Source organism: Pinus tabuliformis, chromosome 6 (assembly GCF_031772625.1).
Source record: "Pinus tabuliformis cultivar Carrire ecotype Pingquan chromosome 6, CPIR1, whole genome shotgun sequence".
Classification (NCBI taxonomy): Eukaryota; Viridiplantae; Streptophyta; class Pinopsida; order Pinales; family Pinaceae; genus Pinus; species Pinus tabuliformis.
In genome coordinates this window covers 755,525,439-755,547,229 of record NC_142292.1, presented here as the reverse complement: position 1 = coordinate 755,547,229, position 21,791 = coordinate 755,525,439, and the positions used below count along the sequence as shown (strand labels likewise).

Sequence of the window (21,791 nt, the reverse complement as noted above, 5' to 3'; positions counted from 1 at the left end):
CCAAAGGTAAATATGTATCTATTAGTCCACTGCCAGGACGTTTGCCTTTTTAAAAACATTGTATGGCTCAATTCATTGTTTCAGTTTTCTAATTCATGCCACTAGGATAACCATACTTCGACCTTGTAATTTTCAAAACTTTCTCATAGTGATAGATTACTTCAGGGCTATAAATATGCAATAAACAACAACCCAATCTTTGATATGTAGGAGGCAGAACAACTTTTGACAAATGTGCTTTAGGATCTTTTTCAAAGAGTTGAGCAGGTCGGGTTGTTACTAGTTGGCCGAGTCAGTGATTGGCTCGACCGGCTCGGTAACAACTCAGCCAATCGTTCTGTTTTGGCCACCGAGCCAACCCGGCCAGGCATTGGCTCAGTCTGGCTCGACCGAGTAGGATTCGACTCAGCCATTTTTTAAAACATTGGCTGGCACACAGTTCTCAGAGAGCGTCCAAGGCTGCTATAGTCGCTCACACAATTCCTCTAAAGTTTCCGCTCAGTAACAGCAGTGTTCAGCAATGTTCGACACAGTGACAGCAGTGTTCAGCAATGTTCGACACAGTGACAGCAGTATACAGCAGTTGACATCAGTTTGTGACAGCACATTACAGCCATCAGTGTGAGGGTTTTGTTTCCGAGCATGATTAGATTTGTTTCATGGATATCATTATTGTTTTGTTGCATAGATAAAGTTATGGATCATTGTACTCTCTTTTGATGCATCATTTGATGACGATCTAAGAAGAAGAAGATTTGTAAGGGTTTTCCCCATAGTGGGTTTTGCCTTGGTCTTGGACCAATCCTGGTGTCTCTATGTTTGTGCATGCTTTTCTTCTACTGTTCCTTTTATGTTCCGCCGCATTGATGGTGATGGTGATGTTGTTTCTTTCTATGTAACTGCATAAGTTGATGTATAATGGTGTAGGTTTGAATAATGTAATGATGATATGGGGTGAACTTAATGTATTAATAATGATATGCAATTATCAAAGCAAAGAACAATGTCGCCCTATGAAAAATTTACATGGTATCAGAGCTAGGCTGAAGAAAAGTCATGGAGATCACCCCTATTATGACACCATTGATGGAAGCAAGAAGAGGATGGTAGAGACCTAAGAAAATTCTAGCGTTTGAAAAAAACCCTAGGCATCTTGATGATTATGTTTTGATGGATTCTATGATGTTAGGGTTGGAGAGAAAACCCTGGTTTATGGCAAAGGCTTGAGATTTGATGTATGAAACTCTAGTTGGTCAATGTGAAGATGCTCAAGCACTTGTGGGGGATTCGATGAAGTCCTAGATGGGATAATTCCTAACAAACCTGGTTGGATACTTGAAGGCAACATTGGTATATGGACCATAGACATTGATGGCTCTTGAAGATTGGTTCAAGAAGGAGAGGATCACCTCTCATTAAAGATAAGTATTTCTTCACTTATGATGCTTCTTAGTTGTTAGACTTATAGATCTAATGATTATTTTTATTGCTTGTACTTCCTACATAGGTATTTGAGTATATGAATGTTTCTAACCTCCTTGATGAGATGTGATGAGTAGATCTTGCTTGAGGATCATGTTGAGATGCAGATCTGGAAAGAGATAAATAGGTACTTGTTGAAAAGATGACAAAGTGCTTCAAGTGGCCTATGTCTGATGAGAAGGTGCACAGGTATTTGAATACCACAAGGTATGCATGGTATGTTTCAGCTATTGGCTTGGTAAGCCCTAAGGTATGATGAGAATGTCTCTTTCTTTAATGGCTCATACATGCATATGAAAAGTGACTTGGATATATGTTTCCTATGTTGAAATGATGCACTTGGTGTTGAACATTTTGATCTTCTTGAATTCTATGAGGCTATCTAATGTTGAAACATTGATACACTTGATGTTTGGCTAACATCTATGATTTATCCGTTGGATATCTTGATCCTATAAAGAAGGCTAGCACCTTGACTCTAGTAAATGATACTCTTGATACTTGTCATGATGGATTTCATATAGAAGGATGGCTCATTGACTCCTATACATGAGTCTGCTAGTAATGCTTGTGATAAGCATGATGAAAGCATATGGAAAGAGTGATTGACACTCTTGTTGTTTTGATAAAGATTTATTGAATGACCTAATTCGATCTCATTGGTCATGAGGAGCTTAGTAACCTTGATGTGAGAAGTATAAGTGTAAGATTGATAAGTAGATCTCTTACTAACTATGGTCATGTCTTGATGGGATGAGTAACTATGGCATAACTGAATGTCCTAACTTGATGAAGTGATGTGATAGAAAGTGTTATTGTGTTCATAATCTTTGAGATATGATGTTGCATCTATCTGCTGCTTTGAGTCTAAACTTTGATGAAAGATTGATGTCATGATGCTTATAGCCATGATAGATATATGTTTATGATCTAACAAGATTTGTTGTTGCTTGACTCTAGTAGAGAAAGGCTAATGATGTGAATGAAGATGAATGATGCATATCCCTAGTCAGAGGAAGAACCTCCTTTCAAGACTCTTACTCATACTAATATTTTCATTTTGTGTCGTTGGAGTATGATTTATGTACATCTAACAGTATTGATCTGCAGCAGTGTCTCAAATCTGAAGCCCATACAAAAATTAGGGTTTCTTCTCTGGACATAGTCACAGATCTAGGAGATCTCGTCCCTGGATGCTCGCATGCTAAGGCCTAAACAGTGTCCAGGCAGCTAAAGACACTGCCATGCTAACCTGAAGGGAGTGTCCAGGGGTTTTACCACAGTTGACCATCATTTAAAGCTTTCTGAAGTTGTTTGAATTCTGAATCAAAGTGTCTCTAACATCTTCTGCCACTTTTAACTGATTTCTGAAGTTGTTGGGTTAAATTGTTGATCACATAATGAAGTATTGTGCATGAAATCGAATGGTCACCTAGAAGATGTCAGTTCCACATGTGTTGCAGATAGCAAGATCTGCAAGCAGGAAAAGCTTGAATGTTTGCCATAACATGAACATGCAGACTGAACTTGTGTTTGTCGGTGACCGGGACATACATATAGATATGTCACTATGTTTGTGCTACATGAGGTTGGCATGATTTGGCTTACTGATATATATGAACAGTGTTTTGTCATGATGCTTGAAAATAACTTTGAATTGGTTTTTGAGATATGCTTTTATTATAGATCTCTCTATGATAGCGAATTTGGACTTGACTTGATGATCTAATTTGATTATCATTGATTTGCCCTTATAATGATGCTATGTGGGCATGATGACCTATGTGGAGATTGGCCTCCTTATTCTTAGCAAAATGGTTGTGGTACTGATAGTTGTAATTCAACATGAAATTGGAACCTACATGACTTATCCTCGATGTATGCATTTGCACCTAGTGACAGAAATGACTTGTATTATGATTATGAGAATGACTTGATAAAGTTTGGAGTGATAATGCATGGTTGATGACAACTTGTTGGCATAATAAGAAATGAAGTCATGACTTGATATGAGCTCCAACTGTCTCCTGGTTGAAAGTATTGATACTATGATATTGATGACTTTGATAATGGTCATGATATAGCTTCTAAACTCTAATGAGCTGACTTTATTGTTGTGATGATACAACATTGATTTATGTAAGGATGATTATGATGGCTTAGCAAGGCATTATGCTTAGAGCATTGCAATCCAGATATGTCTATATTTGACAGTTATCTGATGAAGTCAAGATGATGAGTTCCAAGGTATGGCTTTGATATTGATTATGGTTTTGGTTTTATATCATGATGATCTACTTGTGACAAGTGATGAGCCTTTGATGATCTAAATCAGAGGGAGATGGCTTCTGAAGCCCGAAATAATGTATCATGGCATGATGAATCAATTTCTAGAATTTGGGAAAGTAATTCCATATTGCAAAGATATTGGAAAATGTTTTTGTATAATGAAAATGAAAACCCTTGGGTACTCCGATTTGAAGTTCAAAGATATTGTTGAATTTGACAAGGCATCTGACAATTGTTTGAAGCATTGATGTTTTGCTTTAAACATCCATCTGTATATATATGATGTGCATAGAACCTGAATAAATTCATGATTTAGTTGCTTCATTCACATATAGTTGTCACCAAGCATGCTTTGAAATATCTGCATGAGGTGTTCTCTTTTTTAGAATGAGATATTTCTCTTATGATATGTGTCTGCATAGATGTATTGCTGATATTTGAGATTAATGTTGATAAGCCCATTTGGATGTTGCTTTAGTATGAGATCTGCCATGATATCTTGGATGAGAGGTCCATAGCATGACCGAAGTTGATCATGATGTTGCTAGCATGGCTAACTGTGAGGAAGGATACAGAAGCTCCTTAAAGAGTTGTATGAGCATGATCATGATATGACATAGATACATTGCGATGACAGAGAATCCCATATATACATATATAATTATAGTTGGGACCGAGATACTCTCATATATTGAGTCAGTGCAGTTGTTCGAAACAAGCTCAGGCTTGTGGTTGGCACCTCTTTGAGAGGGAGGATGATTATGGTATCCTTTTGTGATTTATATGATTATATATGATCTGACATGATATTTGATTTGATGTTTTGTATGAACAGGAAACAGCGGCTATTGAGAAAAGTTGATACCAGATTTGAGTATGATGAGAGCAACTTTGATCGAGGACACTGAGCCAACTCTTCCCCCCCCCTGTTTGAGCTCCCAGGGTGAGAAATTGAGGGATAAGAGCTCCTAGGGTTGAGGGAACTCTAGACAATAGGGCGTTACCCCTATTTGTTACCCATAGGGTTGAGGGTTTTACTCCCCTGTCTGGTCTTTGCAGAGTATACCCCAATTGGCATCATACCCACAAGTAGGGCTTGTTGGGAATATTACTCCTCGTTTGGCCAACGAGTTGAGGGTGTGCTTGGGGTGTACAACCCAAGGCGATTATGATGCAGGTGTTCTACCACATGACTATTCTAGGTCATCGATGGGAAGATCAGTAGGCAATAGGACGGGTTGAGGGTAAGCTCCCCGATGAAATTCCAGGGTCGAGGGTGTACTCCCTTGTGTGATGAGTTATCCTATTGCTCGGTATGGGTGGAAGCTATTGCTCCCCGATGTGATTCCAGGTTGAGATGTGCTCCCTGATGATATGATCTCCAATGATGATTGACAATGATCCGAGTAGTAGCCCACCGGCAGAGATTCCAGATAGCAGCCTAATGGATAAAGGGTGGTAGCTTAAGCTCCCCTCCAGTATCAAATTCTTCTTCTTCTAGATCCGAGAATGTTCAGCATATGAGCAAGAACAATCAAGAGATAAGCAAGAATAAGCAAAGGATAGATCGAGATGTACAATGATGATTTGTGATGATGAGACACTTGAGATGGACATGGCACAATTACTACATGACAGAGATGATCCATGATGATACGTGATGACACTTGAAGATTCCAGAATGGCATATTATTCGATGGACAGATATTGGCAGGTGGAATTCTCCCTAGTTGAGAGGGAGTGTTAATTTTTGCAACTGCGGTCAAATTCCACCTTGGACAGCTCAAATGACTGAGATAATGATTACATTAGATTGCTCTTTTCGAGAGGACCAAAATCGACCCAAAGATCACCCAATTTGGTCAAGTAGGTTGATTTTGGTCAAGCGGAAGTTCAGTTATGAATTATTTTATTCATACATGTATTATGGAATGGGTCGGCCCTAACCACATGAGTAACTGCTTGGGTCAGCCTTAACCCCAAGTGAACCCTCAGGAAAGCCTATAAATAGAAGAGACCTCAAGATCATTTGGACACATCTTCTCTTCTCTTTTGTCTTGGTTTGCATAGGTTCAACAGAAGGAGTTCGCACAAGGGTCCAAAATTACAGGCGTGAGGTTCGCTTTGAGTTAGGGTTTTTTTATTTCTAGACGCTGGCATAGAACAGGGCATTCTAGTCCTTGGACGCTAGCACACAATGGCCATGAGAGCATCCAGAGAGCCTTGGACGTTGGCACATAGGCTTATGGGAGCATCCAAGCCCTTAGAGGCAAATCTGGAGGTGTCAGTCCTCGGACACTCACACAAAGTGGCCCTGAGAGCGTCAAGGTCATCCCAGACGCACACACAATAACTTCAAGGGGGAGCAACCAAAGGTTTTTGAGTAGATCTGATGGATTGGTCCCTGTACACATGCACAGAATGGCATGGGAGCGTCCGGGCTGCCACAGTCACTAGCACAAAGTTCTCAGAGAGCGTCCAAGGTTGCTATAGTCGCTCAAATAGTTCATCCTCCCTGCGTTCGAGACTCGAGATGAAATTTCAATATTCTGAAGTTTCTGCTCAGTGACAGCAGTGTTCAACAATGTTCCGCACAGTGACAGCAATTGACATCAGTTTGTGATAGCACATTACAGCCATCAGTATGAGGGTTTTGATTCCTAGCATGATTAGATCTGTTTCATGGATATCATTATTGTTTTGTTGCATAGATAAAGTTATGGATCATTGTACTCTCTTTTGCTACATCATTTGATGACGATCTAAGAAGAAGAAGATTTGCAAGGGTTTTCCCCATAGTGGGTTTTCCCCTGGTCTTGGACCAACCCTGGTGTCTCTATGTTTGTGCATGCTTTTCTTTTACTGTTCCTTTTATGTTCCGCTGCATTGATGATGATGGTGATGTTGTTTCTTTCTATGTAACTGCATATGCTAATGTATAATGGTGTAGATCTGAATAATGTAATGATGATATGGGGTGAACTTAATGTATTAATGATGATATGCAATTATCAAAGCAAAGAACAATGTCACCCTATGAAAAATTAACACTCTTCTTATTAGCTACCCAAGGGAGCATGAAGTAGCCTATCCAACCTCATAGGCTATAGTCAATTATAAAGGGGTAAACCCATTATTCAATGTTTTGGGGTAACATTGGGTAAATTAGGGTAATTGGAGGAAAACTTGTGGAAGAAGCAAAAATTGGGGCTAAGTGGAGGGAAACGTGTAGACCCTCAAATTAAATTTAGAAAAAAAGACCCCAAACGGGAATCTATAAATAAGAGAGAGGAAAATCATTCTTCTCATCATGGATGTTGGATATTTATATTTGTGAGCTCAGGCTCTGAGGGTTTTAAGACTCATTTTTCCTTTGATTGGTTTTTGTGGTGAAAAATTCCACCCTAGCCAATCCCCTCTCTTTCTCTCAACTGTTTGGCATAATTTTCTAAGGCACTTTTCATTTGATTTTTGGCAAACAAGGGAGAATTTTATGGGTTATTGGCTTGAAAAGGCACCATGTGGTTTATGTGGCTAACATCTAGGGCAAAGAGGCAGTCTAAGGAAATTTTAAAAGCAACGAAGACCCCTCTAGGGTTTGTCTATGTCAACGAAGGGACTTAAAGATTAATTGTGGCAGCAGAATAGTTCTGTGGTAGCACAGATTCCTAAGGCCCCTTTTAGGGCTACAGACCAACCTCAAGAAGCAGCGAATCTCATCCAAGTTCACCATCTGAGATGGCGACACTTTCAAAGCATTAACCTGGGACAACACAAGGGATTTGAAGGTAAAATTGGACAGCAGATCACCCCTCTGTGGCAGTGGGAATTTCAGGGGTCCACATGCAACGGCAGGGCAATGAAGGAAGTCGCAACCTATTTCCTAGGGCCCTGTTGGTTAACAGCCTAATCATGTGACAACAAAGGTTTGTTATAAATTATCCTTGGCAATGAAGTGGATTTTTGGAGATACTGGAGGTCCTGATTGGTACTAGCATTAGCCTCAAGACAAGTCCAGGCAGCGGCAAGGAACTCGAACAGCAGCAAAGGGCACAATCAAGGATCACCATGGCATCCATAGACCACAGAGGGCCTGTAAGGACATTACTAGGGAAACAGAACAAGTTTGTGGTATCAAAGGCAACAGAAAGTATAAGTACTGAAGATAAAAGCAAGGTTAGAGTTAAGGTATTAGAGTAGTAGGGTTTGGTTGATGTGATAACCCTTTTTGTGTATTTCAATTGCATTTGGAGGATTGTGGATCTAAATTATTTATTGTACTGTTGAATTGGTTTCATGGGAATGAATTGTTGAATACATGATTATTCTATCTTATTGCATTTTGATATCGCCTCTGAGTGTCAAATTATAGTATATTGTGATGCTAGTTAGAATACAAAATTGGTTATGTGTTTTTTCTAACCCTGAGGGCAATTTTACCCTAAGGGATATTACGTAGAATCCCTTAGGAGAAGATCAAAGACAATCAAAGTCAAAAAGAAGACAAAGACAAAGCATCAGACCTAGTGAAAGATAAAGCATCTGAACATGCTAATTACATGTTGCCAATTACAATTTTGGAATGTCAAAGTTAAAGTCATAGCCAAAGCCGTAATCCATCAACATCATTCAATTTGTGGTCATCCTTAAGGCACCATTTAGTAAAAGACTTAAGGGTAATATTAGGCATCAGTTTATGGTCATTTTTAAACAATCATCTAGTAGAAGACATCAGTTTCTGCTAGCCATTCAGTTTATGGTCATCCCCAAAACCACTAGATTCAAAGAGCAGATTGAGCCATTGGAAGTTGTACTTCATCTCTCTGCACAATCCTTACAAACACCCCTTCCGATTAAAGGGGGCATTGATAGACACCTAATCCTTAAGAATTTGGTAATTTGTAAATATTTAAAATAGGGGAAATCTGAACAGTTAGAATAGGAAGAGACATAGCACCTTGGAAGACAAAACCAAAGGTCATGAAATCTTGTATATATGAATGTTTGAGTAATGGAAAATCAATGTAACTTGGGGTTAATTTCTCTGTCCAACAGTTACAATAGAATTCTAACACTAACGTGTGATTTCTAATTAAATAAATGTATATATGATTGGGGAAAATAAGAAATTCAAATAGTTCCTATATGAAATAGGAAAATCACATTCCATTATAATCTAGCAAGCAAAAGAAAAGGCTATACAATTTCAGGTAAGTGACACAAGTGGGTGACACAACTATAGTATGTAAGGCTTAAGCAGATCTACCATTTCCAATTTCCACTCTTTGAGGAAGTTGCTTGTTCTTCTTCTTCTTTCTTCACTGATTCTTCTTTTTGGCGTGACCTTTGCATAAACTGTTTCACCAAAACATTACGAATAGGAAAGGCATGAGATTGCAGTCAAACTTTCTCAAACAGTAAAATTCCAACATAGTACAGTAACACCTCCTTCACAATCAACACCGTAAGGTGGAAGACAGAAGTTTCTCATAATGGGAAAAACACTTCCACACTTTAGGATCCTTCCCGGTTAGTCTCTGAAAGTGGGAAAAAGACATCCACACTTTAGGATCCTTCCCAATTCTCTGAAAGTGGTCCCCAGATGTATGGACAATGTGCAAACATAGCATGATTCAAAAACATTGAAAATATGTCAAATGGTCCATTTTTACCTGTCTCATGGTCTATACATACTAAAAAAGTCAAAGCAATTAAAAGTTCAAGAAACAATCTGCCTCCATTAGAAAAAACAGTTAGAAGGAAAAAAAAAACCCTGTGATGCTGCATTGTTACACTTTCACGAAGTCAGAGCAATTAAAAGTTCAAGAAAAACCCTCTGTGTTCCTGCATTGCTACACCGTCATATGCAGGAAAAAGGAAATAATGTTCCAATGACATGGGTTACTTGTCAAACACCTCCTTGGTTTGGTGTTTTGGTTAAGGATCCGTATCCATGGGTAAAAAGTTCTGAGTTCCAATCCCCTCGGTGGTGCTGCATCATTACATCTACATGTACAGGAAAAAAGAAAATGGGGTTCTAATGATGTCAAACACCCTAGTTTGATGTTGTGGATCCATATCCACAGGTAAAAGAATCTGAATTCAGGAGTAACATAAGCCAATCCAATCAGTCGAAAGAGGATTGAAAAAGAAGTGATATCCACAGGTAAAAGGTTCTGAATTCAGAAGTAATATAAGCCAATCCAAACAGTAGAAAAAGGATTGAAAAAGAAGGGATTGATCTAGTAGCCTGAAAAGGCTTCACATAATGGTTGTTATTTGACACAATCTCAGCCCTCTCCTTATACAACCCCCACATCCGAATAGAGGATTACAACCACAGTGCAATTCTTCAACACCTGGACATCAATGTGTCAACTACAAAAGGAATGTTTCTGAGTGAGTGATCAAGAGGTAAAGGAAACAGTCTTTGGCTGGTTTGCTCAGTGTCCAAGTCGGCACAACAAAGAAAGAATCATATTAATCTCCACTGTTGAACAATGTCTCAAAGGAATTTCTAAGAATTCTCCAATCTAAAAACAAATAAGTGTGAGAAAAGCTAACAGTGTTATAGAACAGACATATATGAGATTCCCTTTTAACTGTGAGTAAAACTGCTGCAAGATGCAAATATCAACCTTACTCATCAATCACATAGGACATTCTCAATGCTGCAACCTAGCAAAATTGCAAACAAGTTGAACGTCAAAATGTGGTCTAGCAGCAAGTTTAAGCACTTGGAGAAGTGATGACCCGGGTTTAAATCCGGGCAGCACATTCTCCGTGTTGGCACTGTTGTTTATGCATATAATGTTGGACACAGATTGTCATTGATGTCATTATGGCAATATTCAAGAGGAGGAGACAGAGCATATCGAAGCCAAGAGGAGCAGACCATATCGGAGGAGCCACATATATCAGAGCAAGAGGAGCCATATCGGAGGAGTGCCAGAGCAAGAGGAGCCATCGGAGGAGCTATCGGAGCATATCGGAGCAAGAGGAGCCATCGGAGGAGCAAATGAAGCAAACAGAGCCATATATGCCTCAGATAACATTATCGGGAGTTGTTCGGGCGATCAAAACCCATATATGCCTTCATTAATACTATCGGGAGTTGTTCGGGCAATGGAAACCCACATATGCATGTATTAATGCTATCGGGAGTGTTTGAGCGCCCAAAATCTACATATATGCATTTATAATAATCAAAGGCCTTTTTCCTTTTTGGCAGAAACAACACAAGTTAAATGTGTTTCGGCACATATGGACCCAATGGCATATATATATATATCTATATATATATATATATATTTCGCCAAATCGGCGATCGGGGAATGGAGAATGGAGGATGCGATATGCGATGGACGCGATATGTGATTTAGCGCTGACCGTCCGATCTGAAGGAATAATGGACGGCGGAGATCTAATCGGCAATCGGCATATATATGCGCATCGGAGGAGTGGAGCCTTTTGGAACCGCCGAAGTGAAAGCTCCGAATTAACGGAGCCGAAATATTATGAAGCCAGTATAAAGTAGATCGGGTCCGGAAAGGGCCTTCAGCAATGCAAAGTTTCGACTTCCGGAGCCGAGTCCCTTATCAAGTGGAGTGTAAAATCATATCGGGTCCGCAGAACTCTTGTATCGCAGCGGAGGTAGCGATCGCCGAAATCATCCGGAGCCGAAATCATATTAGAGAGCAGCGTAAAGGGAGATCGGGTCCGCTAAACCTTCGCGTTACAAATCCGCCGAAGCGAACCTGCCGATATCCCGGACCCGAATTCAATATAGAGACGGGAGTATAAGAAGACGTCGGGTCCGCGTTCCATCGGAGGATCGGGACTATTGTTTACAGCGAGTGCCGATATACATTGGACCCGAAACCAACATAGAAGGGAGTCTAAAAGGGCATCGGGTCCGCACCTCGTCGGAGGTCAGGACTTAAGAGTTATTGCGACCGCCGAAATCCGGACCCGCCGATAATTGTAAAGGCGGGTGCATAATAATTGAAGTTCGGCATTTGAATTAGAGCGGGGGTTTATAATGTTTTCCGTGTATTATATGATACATGGCCGCGGGGTTAAGGTATATATTAAAGCGCTCGGTGATGGTTGATTAAAGCGCTCGGTGATGGTTGATTAAAGGCTCGGTTGGTGGCTTCCGATGGTTGATAAAACGCTCGGGTGGTGGCTTCCGATGGGTGATTAAAACGCTCGGGTGGTGGCTTCCGATGGGTGATTAAAACGCTCGGGTGGTGGCTTCCGATGCGTGATTAAAACGCTCGGGTGGTGGCTTCCGATGGTTGATTAAAACGCTCAGGTGGTGGCTTCCGATGGGTGATTAAAAGCACCGATAAAGCCTGTAAGGAAAAAAAAAAGAAAGCAAAGAAATGGAAGCCGAAGTGTCAAGCGATCAAGTGAGGAGGAAGCCAAAGAGCCAGCACGTAAGAGGAAACGAATGGACAGGGGCATGGAGCATGGAGCATATAAAAGCAGCAAAAACAGAGAATTGAGGCGTCGTTCGTGGACGGTATAACCTGAGCATGAGATAGTGAAAGCAGCAGAGGAAAAGGGGGCAGCAGAAGCAGTGGAAACCTGAAAAGAGCGCAGCAGCACACCAGTGTATACCAAAGAGGTTGGAGCCTCAGAATAGAACAGGATTGAAGTCCTTGGGAGTTGGTGCTCCTAAGTCCAAGATTGGTGTCTTGGCAAAATAGAGTTGGTGCTCAGGAGGTTGAAGCCTCACCAAAGTCCAAGTTGGAGCTTGGCAACCAATTGTGACAATCTATTTATTGTATTCATTTTACTGCACAGTTATATTAATAAAAGCATTTATTTCTGCTGTTCATTTTGTGTTTCTGAACATATATGTTTTAACTAGTAAAACAATAGTGAGAAAAAGAAATACTGATTCACCCCCCCCCCCTCAGTATTTCCAACAATTGGTATCAGAGCAGGCTTCTTCATTCTAGCCTAACAGCTTGAAGAAGGATCAGCAACCATGATGAGAAACCATGAAGCCTCAGGAAAACCTCCTCTGTTTGATGGCACTAACTTTGGGTTTTGAAAGAAAAGAATGACTTACTATTTAATGTCCCTTGGACCTGAAGTCTGGCATTTTTGTCAAACTGAATACCGAGCGACTTCCACTCTTCCAACAGACCAAGACGAGAGGAAAGCCTACATTGCAAATGCAAAAGCCATGAACTCTATCACCAGTGGAATCACTGATTCCGAGTTTACAAAAATCATGCACTGTAACTCTGCCAGAGAAATGTGGGAGAAGCTAGTTAGCTTGTACGATGGAGACTCAAAAGTCAAAAAGGCAAAGCTTCAAACTCACAGAAGACAATTTGAAAGTTTGAAGATGGAAGAGGAAGAAGATATTGTAGCATACCTCCTTCGAGTAGCTGAAGTGGTAAATTCCCTGAAAGGATTGGACGAAAAGGTTGAAGAAAGTACTATTGTGCAAAAGGTATTAAGGTCCCTTCCAGACAGATTTGACTCCAAAATAAGTGCTATAGAAGAATCAAAGGATCTTGACACCCTCAAAATGGATGAACTCCATGGAATTCTCACTGCCTATGAAATGAGGAAAGGTGGACCTAGCTCCAAAGATGCAGCATTCAAGGCCTCAAAGTCAAAGAAAGGGAAAGAAAGGAATGACTGTAGTGATGAGTCAGATGTGGAATCCGAATTGGCTCAATATGTATGAAAGCTGAAGAGAGGATCTAAGCTTAAAGGCAAGTATCCTCTTATCTATTTTAAATGTGGTAAAATAGGTCATTATGCAGCAAAATGTCCTCATAAACAAGACAGTGATGATGAAAGAAATTCTAAAAGAATGACATACAAAAAGAAAGGGTTCAATAAGAAAAACCTTCTCTCCAAGCAAGGTGAGTCTGATGAGGATGAGTTTATGGTCATCAAAAAGAAATCAGATGAGGAAAGCAATCATGATGAAAGCCAAGAAGCATTATTCATGGCACTCACAGATGATGATGACTCGGGGCCAGAAGGAAATGTGGATGAACTGTTTAAGTGCCATTGAAGAGAACGAGAAACTGCGGAACAAAATTATCTCTCTCAAAGTGGAAAACGAGGAAATAAGAAGGAGAGAAGATCTCTTGGAAACAAAGCTTAAGGAAAAAGAAGAGACTTGTGAAGAACGTGAGGCCGAAGTAGTATCTCTGAGAAAGGAGTTGGAGCAAATTAAAAAGGGTTGTAAAAGCTCTCAAATACTTGATACTATTCTGAAAAATCAAAAACCTCAACATGATAAGTCTGGAATAGGTTTCAAGGGAGAATCCTCAAGCACTAAGAATAGTGCGAAAAGCTATGCCGATGCACTTTCCTGCAACCCAAAAGATGAAAAAGTATCTTATCAAAAGTGCTTCCCAGATTCCAAGAATAAAGAAAGAGTTACTCCAAAGAAGAATGTGGAGTCGAATCATGGACACTACAGCAAATACAAATCTGTACCCCACCAAGGGCCCATCAAAAATCCAAAGGACGAGGGAGGAGTAATTCTCAGAAAGGAAAGCGAATTAAACCGTGGTTACTTCAAAACCATATTTCTTGGACACTGTTTTCACTGTAAAAACTTCGGTCACCAAGCTAGACACTGTATGGCTCGCAGAAGTGAGAAGACAATGCAAAAGGACCGAGTAATCAACTCATATGCTCCCAAAAGACAGGGACAAATCAAAACCTTCAATTCATTCGATCCCTTGACTAAATTTGATCTGACTTGCTCTTTTTGCTACAATAATGGACACTATGAACAAAACTGCCCACTCAAAGGAAGAAAGACGAGCAGCAAGATCTCTACAATGGACAAATGCGGCCTGGCTCTATTTGCGCAAAATAATGGAAACCAGTGGTTTGTGGATAGTGGGTGCTCCAGACACATGACAGGAGACAGAAGGAAATTTATCTCACTGAGCAAAAAGGAAGGGAATGTGTCCTTTGGAAGCGGAACTGGCAAAATTGCAGGAAGAGGAACAGTTACTCTGATCAATGGAAAAGGAAAAGCTCAAGATGCTCTGCTGGTTGACGGACTCAAACACAACCTTCTAAGTGTCAGCCAAATTTGTGATCAAGGACATAAGGTTGTTTTCAGCACCAAAGACTGTGAAATAAGGAACTCTGCCTCAGGGAAACTTGTGGCAAAAGGAGTGAGAACACCAGACAACATTTACGTTCTGAACAAGATTCAGGAAAACAAATGCTACTTGAGTCAGGCAGATGAGAGTTGGTTGTGGCACAAGAGACTTGGACATACCAGCTTCGAAAATCTGGTCAATATCAGCAAGATCAAAGCTGTACAAGACATCCCAAGGGTGTCCAAACCAAATCAAGCAGTGTGTGGTCCATGTCAACATGGAAAGCAGACCAGAACCAGCCACAAGACAAAGGAACACTATACATCAAAGCCCTTGGAGATCATACATGCTGATGTGTGTGGGCCAACTAGAAATCAAGCACTCCAAGGAGAAAGGTACTTTGTATTATTTGTTGATGATTATACTAGAATGATGTGGATATATTTCATAAAGTATAAATCTGAAACTTTTGAGTGTTTTAAGAATCTAAAAGCCCTTGTAGAAAATGAAAAAGATTCAAAAATTAAGTGTCTCAAAACAGACCGAGGAGGAGAATTCACATCAAACAAGTTCAAAGAGTTCTGCAATATTCATGGAATTAAAAGGGAATACTCGGTTGCCAGAACACCTCAGCAAAATGGGGTAGTTGAAAGACGAAACCGAACTGTCCAAGAAATGGCAAGAACCATGCTGTTAGCAGCAGATCTACAACCTAAATTCTGGAGGGAAGCAGTAGGGACAGCTGTCTATACATTGAATCGGACTCAATTGAGACCAAATTGTGACAAAACTCCTTATGAGCTATGGAAAGGGAGACCTGCTTCGGTGAAGTATTTCAAAATATTTGGAAGCAAGTGCTTCATAAAAATAAATGATGGTTCACCTGGAAAATTTGATTCTCGGGTTGATGAGGGGATATTTCTTGGATATTCACCACAGAGCAAGGCTTACAAGTGCTACAATTTTCGACTGAAGAAAATAGTGGAAAGCATCGATGTAAAGGTTGATGAAGATCTTCCAGAAAAGGAAATTGAAGAACAAGAAGATGACTTTCTCATTGAAGAAGAAGAACCTAAAGAAGAAGAGATAGATGATGAAGAAGAAGAAGAGGAAAGAGAACCACCTCATACCCCTTCAAAGATGAAGTATGTAGAAAGATATCATCCACAAGAACAAATCATTGGCGATAAAGATGAAGGTGTGCGGACCAGAAGAAGGATAACCACCTCACCCAAGAGAAAAGCCATTGCCCTCCTATCTATGATAGAACCAGAAACATTCACAGAAGCAAGTAAAGATCCTCATTGGGTAAAAGCAATGGAAGAAGAAATGTCCCAAATTAAGAAGAACAAGACATGGGAGTTGGTACCTCGTCCAAAGGACAAAAACATAATAGGAACCAAATGGGTGTTCAAAAATAAAATGAATGAGGAAGGACAGGTTATCAGAAACAAGGCAAGACTTATCTGCAAAGGCTATTCACAAATTGAAGGAGTTGACTTTGAAGAGACATTTGCACCAGTGGCCCGTATGGAAGCTATCAGGATGTTCTTAGCATTTGCTTGCTCGAAAGGATTCAAAATCTATCAAATGGACGTGAAATCAGCATTTCTAAATGGGGAACTCAAGGAGGAAGTCTACATGGAGCAGCCAGAAGGCTTTGATCTGACAGCAGGAAAGGACCTAGTCTGTAAGTTGAAAAAGGCTTTGTATGGGTTGAAACAAGCTCCTAGAGCTTGGTATGCAAGACTGGATAACTATCTCCAACAACAAGGCTTCAAAAAGGGAGTGGCTGGAAGCAATCTATACATAAAGACAGATCAAGGTAAGTTACTAGTTGCTCTTGTTTATGTCGATGATCTGATTTTTGCTAGTAATAATGATGAAATGAGCCATGAATTTTCTCAAAGAATGGCAAAAGAATTTGAGATGTCAATGATAGGTGAACTGTCCCACTTCCTTGGACTTCAAGTATCTCAAACCAGAGCAGGATTGTATATATCTCAAGCCAAATATCTAAAAGACATGCTCAAAAAATATGGAATGGAGGACTGTGCACCCATGAGCACCCCCATGACCACAAACTGCAAACTGAGCAAAGATGATGACTCCCCTCTAGTAGATGCAACTCATTACAGGTCAATGATTAGAGCCCTCCTATACTTAACAGCTACACGACCTGACATAATGTAAGCAGTAGGAATGGTGGGAAGATTTCAATCGGCTCCCAAACAATCTCATTTATTAGCTGTAAAAAGAATTCTCAGATATTTGAAGGGAACTTCTGATTTTGGTCTCTGGTACCCAAAGAGTTCAACATTGACTGTAACTGCATACACTGATGCTGATTGGGCTGGAAATATAGATGATCGGAAAAGTACTAGTGGAAATGCATTCTTCCTAGGAGACTGTTTGGTATCCTGGCTCAGCAAAAAACAATCATCCATATCATTATCCACAACCGAAGCCGAGTATATTGCTGCAGCAGACTGTTGTACTCAGATACTATGGATGAAGGAAGCGCTAAAGGATGTAAACATATGTACAGATCAACCAATTACTGTTTATTGTGACAACACTAGTGCTATCAGTCTCAGTAAAAATCCAGTGATGCACTCAAGAACCAAACATATACCAATCAAGTATCATTTCCTCCGTGAGCAAGTAGCTGAACAAAACATCGCTCTGGAATATATAAGTACTAAGGAGCAGATAGCTGATATTTTCACTAAACCTCTTCCTCGGGAAGCATTCGAACACCTGCGACAAAAGATGGGGGTTATTTCTTTATCATCACTCAAGTCTATTCATAAAGATGCAGCAGGACAGGGGGAGCAACTTGACAGGGGGAGTTCGTATGCATTCCTTTGCCATTGATGTCAAAGGGGGAGAAAGCAGAAGAATATTGCCATCAATAACAAAGGGGGAGATTGTTGGACACAGATTGTCATTGATGTCAATATGGCAATATTCAAGAGGAGGAGACAGAGCATATCGGAGCCAAGAGGAGCAGACCATATCGGAGGAGCCACATATATCAGAGCAAGAGGAGCCATATCGGAGGAGTGCCAGAGCAAGAGGAGCCATCGGAGGAGCTATCGGAGCATATCGGAGCAAGAGGAGCCATCGGAGGAGCAAATGAAGCAAACAGAGCCATATATGCCTCAGATAACATTATCGGGAGCTGTTCGGGCGATCAAAACCCATATATGCCTTCATTAATACTATCGGGAGTTGTTCGGGCAATGGAAACCCACATATGCATGTATTAATGCTATCGGGAGTGTTTGAGCGCCCAAAATCTACATATATGCATTTATAATAATCAAAGGCCTTTTTCCTTTTTGGCGGAAACAACACAAGTTAAATGTGTTTCGGCACATATGGACCCGATGGCATATATATATATATATATATATATATATATATATATATATATATATATATATATATATATATATATATATATATTTCGCCAAATCGGCGATCGGGGAATGGAGAATGGAGGATGCGATATGCGATGGACGCAATATGCGATTTAGCGCTGACCGTCCGATCTGAAGGAATAATGGACAGCGGAGATCTAATCGGCAATCGGCATATATATGCGCATCGGAGGAGTGGAGCCTTTCGGAACCGCCGAAGTGAAAGCTCTGAATTAACAGAGCCGAAATATTATGAAGCCAGTATAAAGTAGATCGGGTCCGGAAAGGGCCTTCAGCAGTGCAAAGTTCCGACTTCCGGAGCCGAGTCCCTTATCAAGTGGAGTGTAAAATCATATCGGGTCCGCAGAACTCTTGTATCGCATCGGAGCAGCGGAGGTAGCGATCGCCGAAATCATATTAGAGAGCAGCCTAAAGGGAGATCGGGTCCGCTAAACCTTCGCGTTACAAATCCGCCGAAGCGAACCTGCCGATATCCCGGACCCGAATTCAATATAGAGACGGGAGTATAAGAAGGCGTTGGGTCCGCGTTCCGTCGGAGGATCGGGACTATTGTTTACAGCGAGTGCCAATATACATCGGACCCGAAACCAACATAGAAGGGAGTCTAAAAGGGCATCGGGTCCGCACCTCGTCGGAGGTCAGGACTTAAGAGTTATTGCGACCGCCGAAATCCGGACCCGCCGATAATTGTAAAGGCGAGTGCATAATAATTGAAGTCCGGCATTTGAATTAGAGCAGGGGTTTATAATGTTTTCCGTGTATTATATGATACATGGCCGCGGGGTTAAGGTATATATTAAAGCGCTTGGTGATGGTTGATTAAAGCGCTCGGTGATGGTTGATTAAAGGCTCGGTTGGTGGCTTCCGATGGTTGATAAAACGCTCGGGTGGTGGCTTCCGATGGGTGATTAAAACGCTCGGGTGGTGGCTTCCGATGGGTGATTAAAACGCTCGGGTGGTGGCTTCCGATGCGTGATTAAAACGCTCGGGTGGTGGCTTCCGATGGTTGATTAAAACGCTCAGGTGGTGGCTTCCGATGGGTGATTAAAAGCACCGATAAAGCCTGTAAGGAAAAAAAGAAAGCAAAGAAATGGAAGCCGAAGTGTCAAGCGATCAAGTGAGGAGGAAGCCAAAGAGCCAGCACGTAAGAGGAAACGAATGGACAGGGGCATGGAGCATATAAAAGCAGCAAAAACAGAGAACTGAGGTGTCGTTCGTGGACGGTATAACCTGAGCATGAGATAGTGAAAGCAGCAGAAGAAAAGGGGGCAGCAGAAGCAGTGGAAACCTGAAAAGAGCGCAGCAGCACACCAGTGTATACCAAAGAGGTTGGAGCCTCAGAATAGAACAGGATTGAAGTCCTTGGGAGTTGGTGCTCCTAAGTCCAAGATTGGTGTCTTGGCAAAATAGAGTTGGTGCTCAGGAGGTTGGAGCCTCACCAAAGTCCAAGTTGGAGCTTGGCAACCAATTGTGACAATCTATTTATTGTATTCATTTTACTGCACAGTTATATTAATAAAAGCATTTATTTCTGCTGTTCATTTTGTGTTTCTGAACATATATGTTTTAACTAGTAAAACAATAGCGAAAAAAAGAAATACTGATTCACCCCCCTCTCAGTATTTCCAACATATAAGAAGCCAGAGGCAAGTCCTCAAGGACTTTAATAAAACAGACAATTCTCAGTTGCAGCTCCTAGACAAAGGTAGCCCTGATTGTAAAGCAGATGTTGCATGGAGATTCATACTCTCTTCCGTCCAAAAATCGGGACATTTGATGTTAAATGCCCAAAAAATATCAGCAAACAGTTTTTCAAACACCATAGGCACACAGTTTGAGAAATTTTCCCCTGTTCCTACAGCCTGATTCTTCAAAGTTTTGGTCAATTTTGCTCAAAATTCGGTAGATATTTGTTACAACTACATATTTGAGTTGTGTAACCTGCATAATGCAGGTGTTCCAAGATTGTCTCGGGTGTTCAATCCATTTATGGAATCAATAATATATTTTAAACAACCGAAGATGGCAATCTCATTCACAATTGTATCTCGCTAAAGTCCGGCCATAAAAGCTAAAACATAGAATAATTAACAACACCTCCAAACTTCAAGATGCAAACAAGCCAATTCACCGAAGGATTCAAAGGATGAGACAACGTCATTGGCTTGACAAGACAACTATGTGAAGTACTTGCAGAAAATGAAAACAACCCTGTTGCGCAACACATTATGCAAGATATGGGCAAACGAGTTGCACCCAAGAACACAGTTGCGGGTGTGGAAAATATGGCCTCAAATGCGCGCTATTCAATGCAAAATGCTAAAAACGGAAAGGATCAGACAGTGCTGTGTGCACCATTCTGTTCCGAGTAGCATATACAATAATCCACATTAAGACCTAGTTATTTCGATTTATTTATATTTCGATATACCATTTAAAAGCTTGTATAAATACCGTAAGAATGAGCTCAAATTGGTATTCTCATGAACAAGAGGGAATCAGAAAATGAAACCCTCGAAATAAGCTAAAGAGAACCCACAAACCTCTCCATCTATGGCCTTCAAAATATAAGTTTTCAACTGTTAAGAGAAGAGGTTTGCACTTGCCTTTAGGTTTCTTAGCGTGCTTGAAAGCTCGCGCTTGGCCATGACTGCAACTGCCACTGTTTTGTATTCTTCAACTAATAACTATAAATTTGAACATCTTGAAACCATATGACAGACCAGCTCAAGAATTTCGCAAAATGGCAGACAACTCAAATACATGTCAGTTGATGCCTCCCGCTCATTCAACAACAAACGGATGACTGAGCTCGTCCCCTTCGAGGTTTAGTGAACAGAAATTTCACACAAATGATGACAGCTAGTGAGTACGATATATTTAAAAAAATTATAATATAATATTTGTACATTCGTCACGTACGTGGAGAGACATGAGAAATTACTCTGAACTCAAATATTTTCTTAATGCCATTAGTTTTTATTAGTTAAAGTGCAAACAAATCCCAGGTGATTATATGGAATTATCAATGGTGACTTGGTGATATGCGGTGTACAAATCCCAAGGGGTGTTTTCTTTAAGAGTATTTTCCTCTATCTACATTGTCTATTGTTTGCTTCACATAATGTCATGATTGCAGCTTGGTTTGGCTCTATGTTATTGATTAACATTGGGCCATTTACGGTTAGTGGGGGTGTTGGAAGCCAACTTTGATTGCATCACTTACGCATTGCCTCGTTCACTACATTTTGGTTGTTGTTTTGTTAGGTTGAAATTACATTTGTGCATCTTATTTTTTTAACCTTCTTATGGTTATTGATTTAGAGTTCTAATATTTTGTAATGTGATTACATGGTTGATATCAAAAGAGGGATTTGGTAGTCCAAAGAGTTTAAAGCAGAAAGTGGTATGCAAATTAAAGTATAGTAGTTAAGATCAGTATAATCCATAAATTATTGTGGATATTTTATTG

At 40.4% G+C, this 21,791-nt stretch overlaps 1 protein-coding gene across 1 annotated transcript in view; it reads right to left on the bottom strand.

Moving 5' to 3' along the window:
• Positions 1 to 21,177, bottom strand: part of LOC149260933 (uncharacterized) — a 104,573-nt gene extending 83,396 nt beyond the window's left edge. The window contains exons 1-2 of the mRNA XM_089380926.1: positions 20,926 to 21,177; positions 9,038 to 9,126 (exon numbers count right to left, since the gene is read on the bottom strand). Of these exons, the coding sequence (XP_089237052.1) occupies positions 9,038 to 9,126; positions 20,926 to 20,967 (131 nt within the window). The 5' untranslated portion in view covers positions 20,968 to 21,177. The remainder of the gene's footprint in view (positions 1 to 9,037; positions 9,127 to 20,925) is intronic.
• Positions 21,178 to 21,791: the final 614 nt, after the last annotated feature.